This window comes from Merops nubicus, unplaced genomic scaffold (genome assembly GCF_000691845.1).
Source record: "Merops nubicus isolate BGI_N331 unplaced genomic scaffold, ASM69184v1 scaffold22275, whole genome shotgun sequence".
Lineage (NCBI taxonomy): Eukaryota > Metazoa > Chordata > Aves > Coraciiformes > Meropidae > Merops > Merops nubicus.
In genome coordinates this window covers 24,126-31,186 of record NW_008609255.1, presented here as the reverse complement: position 1 = coordinate 31,186, position 7,061 = coordinate 24,126, and the positions used below count along the sequence as shown (strand labels likewise).

The window sequence follows — 7,061 nt, the reverse complement described above, 5'->3', positions numbered from 1 at the left end:
GCATGGCTTGAAGCTTCTGGATGAAACCCTCAGAGTGAGCTTACCTAAGCCTGGCTTTTTCTTGGGCTTTAGGCAATTCCCACGTCATCAGGATGTCACAAAGTGACTCGAGTGAGCTCGAACTCCACTTTTGGTCTGAGTTCATTAACTCAGCTGGAGAAACGAGGAGTAGAAGTGGCATTCCAGGGGTTGTATAATTTCTGCAGCCAGCTAAGAGATCTCTTGCTGGGATTTTGTTGTTCTTTTAGAGAACCGCTTTTAAATTTACTTTTTTTTTTTTTTCCCTTTCTCAGTTTCCAGCAGAACAGCATCACACAAATAGCTCCCATTAATTTTTCAAATGAGCTTGGGTACTTTGTGTACCTTCCTGCTGGGTTTTCATCCTACGTCGAACCTGATCTTATTTTTCTTTCTTTTTTTTCCCTTTAATTCTGGTGAACAGTTTTCTTAAAAGGATAAGCCTCTTTTTTTTAATATCTACTGAAATACAGGGTAACAAGGCTCAGGTTTTTTTTTTTACTACCTACTGAAATATATTTATTAGATTCTTGTTACCCTGTATTATCTTGACATGCTGTGTGAAAAGAAAAACACATTTAAATGAGCTGTTCCTGGCTTATGAGACCACATTTCCCCCCCCCGTAGTCTTACAAAGAAGATCACAGGTCTTTTTATTTGTTTTTTTAAACTTAGCATAAATGTTAAGCACAACCTGAGTCAATTATCCTGCATTTTGCATATTATTTGCTTTGTTAATGTCATTTGCAGCCCCAAATCAGAATCTTTCTCTGCTTGGAGGCTGGAAATAGCAGTTGGAGATTTGCTTACAAGCCTGATGAATATAATACCCAGAACTTGAAACAAATTTCAACTTGTAATAGCCAAGAGCTTTAGCAGCAGCCCACCCAGCAATGTGAAAGGAAGCCTTTGAAGATGTCTTTAAAATTGACGGAGCATGAGCCGTGGCTGCAGTGAAGTGTGTTCCAGTAAGGCTTCCTGAATTTATTTTGTCTCCTTCGATGATAAGGGAGTTCTGGAGGAAGGTCTTTGCAACCTGCTCAGTCCTTCTAAGATGATCAAAAGCCCCAACATCTAACACGCTTCATAAAATTGCAGAAGAGCCAGATAGGAGACATTTTAATTAAAAGCAAGAGTGTGCTGTTATAATGATAAATCTAGGCAATGACAGGAGGCTGTAGCTCAAGTACCATGAGCTGGTGCTTTCAAACAGGCTCTGCTTGGGTGCTTTGCATGTTGGTTGAATTTGCATGTGAGATTCAGTATCAGATTAGAGAGGCTTTTGCCTAAGATGCTAAATACGGGCTCTGTAGCATGCTTAAATGGGTATTTTACACAAAATCAGATTCTTAGAACTCCTTTTCTTTCTTTTCAATTATTGGACATAATTGACAACAGTAAAAAAAAAAAAAAAAAAGAAAAAAGAAAAGAGAACGTTGGGAAACATCTATTTTTTTTATACATAAGTTGTGTTTTGGGTGGGGTTTACTTAAATTAAATAGGGCCATGAAGATGATCCAAGGGCTAGTACCCCTCTGCTGGGAGCCCAGCAGGAGAGAGCTGGGCTTGGGCAGCCTGCAGAGGAGAAGGCCCCAGCTGGGGCGACCTTCTGGTGGCCTGCCAGTGCTTCGGGGGGCCTGTCAGAAAGCTGGGGACAGGCTTTTGAGCAGGGCCTGTTGGGACAGTACAAGGGTTGATGGGTTGAAACTCAAAAGAGGGGGATTCAGACTAGAGAGAAAGAAGAGATTTTTGGTGCTGAGGGTGGTGAGCCCCTGTCCCAGGTTGCCCAGAGAGGTGGTGGCTGCCCCATCCCTGGAACCATTCCAGGTGAGGTTGGCCGGGGCTCTGAGCAACCTGCTCTAGTTGGGGATGTCCCTGCTCCCTGCAGGGGGATTGGACTGGATGACCCTGAAAGGTCTCTTCTCACCCAAACCATCCTATGTGTCTGTGGCTTTTCTTTTCACTACCCTATTACAAGAGGGCACCTATGTTCTTCTTGGGACATGTATTCCTTATACCACCTTTGCACTAAGCAAGGAATATTTTTCCAAAAAAGCATTTTAGTTGCATCTCCAAAATATTTGAGTCAATAAAAATGAAGTTCTTTAAAATTTGCCCTGATATAAATAGTGGCTTGACCCAGGTGACCTCTAGAAGACCTTTCCAAATGAAATTATTGCATGAGAGCCATTTTTGGGGGTCTGTAATAAGAGCAGAAATTGCAGGAGTGATCTTAGATACCTCTGTCTTCCCCATCTGGAGCCTGTGGTGGTGAAGTGAGTGTGGAGGCCACCTCCTCGTCCTACCTAGCCAAGGTTTCCCGTTTCCCGGGCCTGGTCATGGCGGTGCCACGTCACTGGGCCTCTGTAGCTGGAAGAGCTCAGCTACATTATCCAACCTGCCAATTATAGCTCTGGTTTCGAAATCTCTGTCATTAGTGGCTAGTGTTGTTTGGAAGAAAAAAACCTGTGGAAGTTTGGGTTAGCTTGAAACTTGCAAAAAGCATTTAATATGGAAATGAAAGATGTTTATTGTGGAAGAGAAAATGTAAACTCCAATAAGGGGCTTTTGCAGTTGTTTAGTTTTTGACCATAGCCATGAGTTTTTGTTGACAAGTGGCTCTTCTGGAAGAGCTGATGGCCACTTGGGGAACGATTCTGCAGCTAAATCTCATCCTGCAAACCTTTCTACCCGGATAGAGTTCTTCTGTGCACAAATCTCGGTCTGCAAGCAATTTGATTTTGCTGGCTTGGGATTAAGTAGGTATCTAAGATTCCTTGTTGCTGTCAGAATTTCCCCCCGTGCTCCCTGCCCATAGGCTGACACATCTGAGATCATGTTTTTCATATCCAAGTTAGTGTTGGCTTTCTATCAAACCAAAAAAACCTCAAAAGCCAAACATAATATTGGGCTTGTTCTGCCTAGGAAGAAATTTATATAACTAAGTGAAACAAGACTGAAACTTTTTTTTTTTTTTTTTGGGTGTACTAAGGCTGAGAAGTCCCAGTAAAGCTGTGTTCATTTAAGTTGAGTATTGGGTCAATGAATAACCCTTTTCTTTTTTTCTTCCAGAGCTTATGTTGAAAAGTACCTCCTGGAGAAATCAAGACTAGTCTACCAGGAGCACAATGAACGGTAGGTGCCTATATTTTGCTTACAGGCTTGATTTTGACTTCTATATGTACTGATAGCATGGCACACGGATGGCTTAAAACCCTCTTTGAGCTGGCACAGGGTGGGGGCATCAGGGTTTCCAGACTCCTAAACCTGTGCTGCAAAGATGAACAATGCATTTTGTATTTGGAGGAGTTTGATGAGTGTATTACCCAGGAGAAACCAACTCCATAATTTTATTGACACTTCTGGACTTCTATTGTCTTTATGATTCAGGTCATATGGATTGTTAATGCACCATTTTTTTTCTTCTGCGACCTGTAAGTTGTTTAACATCAAATTAGGAGGGGATGAAGGTGGTGTTTTAGTTCTGTTTTACAGTTCTTAGCACATTGAAGCCATCAGAAGAGCCTCAAGGAAAAGCTAAAATTATACAGACAACAAATTGAAGCAAATTATTTTTATTGAATCCAAGACCGGTTTGGGTGGGAAGGGACCTTGCAGGGTCATCCAGTCCAACCCCCCTGCAGGGAGCAGGGATTTCCCCAACCAGAGCAGGTTGCTCAGAACCCTGGCCAACCTTACCTGGAGTGGTTTCAGGGATGGGGCAGCAACCACCTCTCTGGGCAGCCTGAGCCAGGGGCTCACCACCTTCAGCATCAAAAATGTCTTCCTTCTACCTAGGCTAAATCTCCCTCTTTCAGTTTCAAACCATCCCCCCTTGTCCTGTCCCAACAGGCCCTGCTCAAACGACTGATTTCTTATTTTCATGGTAGTGTTGGGTTGCTGGTTGGACTTCAATGATCTTAGAGGTCTTTTCCAACATTAATGATTCTTGGCTGCAAAAGAAGAGCTCTCATTCTCCATGACTTCATTTAACCTTTGACACCACTGTGAAATTGGTACAGGCCATTTCTAAACAGTGCTCAGCTCAACTCTGACTTTCCAGAGTTTGGAAGCTGGAAAATCAAGTTCTGAGGTTTACATGCACTTCTGTTCTTAATGCTGCTGCTTGTTTTGAAGTCTAATATCTTTTTTTTTTTTTATTTCTCACCAGGAACTACCATGTATTTTATTACCTCCTGGCAGGAGCGAGTGAGGAAGAGAGATCAGCATTTCATCTGAAGCAGCCTGAGGAATATCATTACCTCAACCAGGTGGGAAACCTCTACAGGAATACAATTCCTGATCTTGCCTTGTCTGTTACTGCTATTTAGTGCTGATAAAATGTGTGGAGTAGTAAAAATGGGTTCTCTTAATGCTCTATAGGGAGCCTTCATCATTGGAAATAATTCTGCTTTGGTGATCTGAACATCTCATAACATACAAAAATAAAAATCAGTGTTTTCTAGTTTTGTCCCCTGCCTGGGATATGTGAAATATATTGTGGGCTTAGTTGTCAAAGTTGTCATAATTTACCTGTTTCCTGTGTGAATGTCATATACTCATTAACATCTTGTCTGATGAGTAGTAGAAAAGGGGAAAATATGTGATGGCAGCAGCTCTTCGGGTTATCGTGTCTTGCATGAGGGAGTCCTATTTCTGCAGCTTCATGGCTGGCTGTTAGCATGAGCCTTTGAGTTTAACAGTATCAGAAGTTTAATCATAGAATCCTAGAACGGTTTGGGTTCGAAGGGACCTTAAAGATCATCTTGTTCCAACCTGCCTAGCATGGGACACCTCCAGCTAGAACAGATCACTACAAGCCCCATCCAACCTGGTCTTGAACAGCTCCAGTGAAGGAACATCTGCAATTTCCCTAGGCAATGTGTTCCACTGTCTCACCAACCTCAGGATGAAGAACTTCTTTCTCATTTCCAATTTAAATCTCCCCTCATCCAGTTTGAAGCCATCACACCTCATCCTAGCGCTCCAAGCCTGTGTTAAAAGTCCCTCCCCAGCCTTCATGTAGGCCACCTTGAGGTACTGGGAGGCCACAAAACCCACAGAACTATTGAAAATCTGTGAAATAAAACCGTGTGAGGCAATGCCAATGGCCAAATAAACTCATACTTTGGAAAGTGTGATTTGCTTCAGGTACTTAAGATGCAGTTGTCCACAGATGCTTGTGAATAATAATAGAAAAAGAGAGTAGCAATATGTGGAAGAGTAGTTTGATTACATGTTGATTCTATCTAATTGCAATTTTCCTGGAGCTGAAATGTGATTAGTAATAAAGAAGGTTTTAACCCATAAGCTGGAGAGAAATTCATGTGCACAGTACAACCCAAATAGCCTGTAGTCTCTCTCGAAATCTCATTTAGCCCCCAGATAGATCTCAAGTACTCAAGGCTTTTTAAAGATCTTTTAAAAGCCAAAATCTCTTGTAATAGTAACGACTCCCACCCACTCTTGGCAGGCTCAGGAAACTCGTCCGAGTGAGGAACACATCAAGAGCTGAAGGCTCTTTGCTCCCTGTCTTTGTGCCTCGGGCTTGAGTTGGAAGACATGGTGTGATCTCCACCACCATCTGTGCTGCCATTTTTCAGTGGGAGAGTGCCAAGTTCAGCTTGTTCCAATGTTTGTCAGATTCACGCATTTCGTTGGGCAATCCAGTGGATTTATGTTAGTCAAAAACATTGCTTTTCATTACAGTCCTCTTTTTTTTTTTTTTTTTTTTTTCTTTTTTTTTTTTTTTTTAAATGGCAGTTTAAGGGCTTGAAGATTGAAACTAAAATTACAAATACAATGGCGTGTAGCATGTAGAATTAGTAGGAATGTGGAGATTTAGGTGAAAACCTTTTGATTTCTTTTTTTTTAATCTAAATGAAGATGCTGTAGGCTAGTAGGTTGGAAAAGGACACTGAGGGACATCCAGTGGATCACTGAAGCAGACTCTACTTGCAGTGTATGGACAGTAGCATCAGTCTGAACTTGCAGGATTTTTATTACACTAATTTAAAAATATTTTATAATTAGGTTTAGAGACACCATTTAGTAGTGACAACGTGGGGAAAATGCCTCCTTTAGGTGTGTTCAGGGCATCATTTCATATTATAGGCTTTCTAGCAGTGTAGTAACAGCTTTCCCATGCCCAAACAAAGGAGAAAAAGGAAAATAAGGAGAAAAAAGGGAAAAGAGGTAGCAGAGCAAAGAAACTTTGGACATGTAAAATAAGACAATTATAAAAAGACCCTTGAGCATTTACAACAGCTGCTTAAATATATCCTAGAGAACTCCCTACTTTTTTAAAGGGACAAAAAATGAGCTCAGAAATGAACTAAAGTGTTGAATTAAAATAAAATATTAGAATTGAAAAGCTCTGAAATATTGAACCCAGCCCCTCAAGTCTCAGTCCTTGAGTCAAGTGTTATTTTTGTTCTCCCAGGTCCCTCAGCTCACGCTGGGTTACGCAAAACAAACACATATTTCAGCAAAATGTGCTGTTATTTTGTTGATCCATAAATGCAGGGAGCAGGTTTGAAAAAAAAAAAAAAATCCATTTAAATTTCTTTTTAAAAGCAAATTTACTTAAACTCTCCCCCGGGTTGGGATGACTTCTCCACGTCTCATACCAATGACATTCCCTGAATATTTTCTGTGCTGATTATTCACATTTTTCCATTTTAAAAATCAGCCATTTTCAGGATTAGATCCTTATTTTAAGCTCCGGTCACTGAGAAGCGTTTTAACTCCTCTCATCTCCATCTCCATCTGATTGCAAAAAATTACAAATTTCTAAAAGGCTTCCAAGTGTTGCTTTCTAACCCATTGGAGACTTGTACTTTTGCAGCACTTACGTGTGTCTAGGAGCAGAAGTTGAGAGTAGAAATAAAAAAAATCTGTTCTTCAGAGGGATTTTCCATTAGTAACTCGTCAGCTCGAGGTAAGCCAAAGGTTTCTCCAGCTGTGGAGCAAAAGAAAAGATCTTCAGATCCATCAAGCTGATTGCATGCGAGGTCCTTGCTGTCTTGAAAACCTTCAGCAGG

The 7,061-nt window shown here is 41.2% G+C and overlaps 1 protein-coding gene across 1 annotated transcript in view; it reads left to right on the top strand.

Annotated features, from left to right (window-relative positions):
* The window catches only part of LOC103773189 (unconventional myosin-IXa-like), a gene marked incomplete at its 3' end in the record, with an annotated part of 20,600 nt that overhangs the window by 2,311 nt on the left and 11,228 nt on the right, over positions 1-7,061 (top strand). Inside the window, exons 4-5 of the mRNA XM_008940548.1 lie at positions 3,091-3,153; positions 4,190-4,289. Of these exons, the coding sequence (XP_008938796.1) occupies positions 3,091-3,153; positions 4,190-4,289 (163 nt within the window). The remainder of the gene's footprint in view (positions 1-3,090; positions 3,154-4,189; positions 4,290-7,061) is intronic.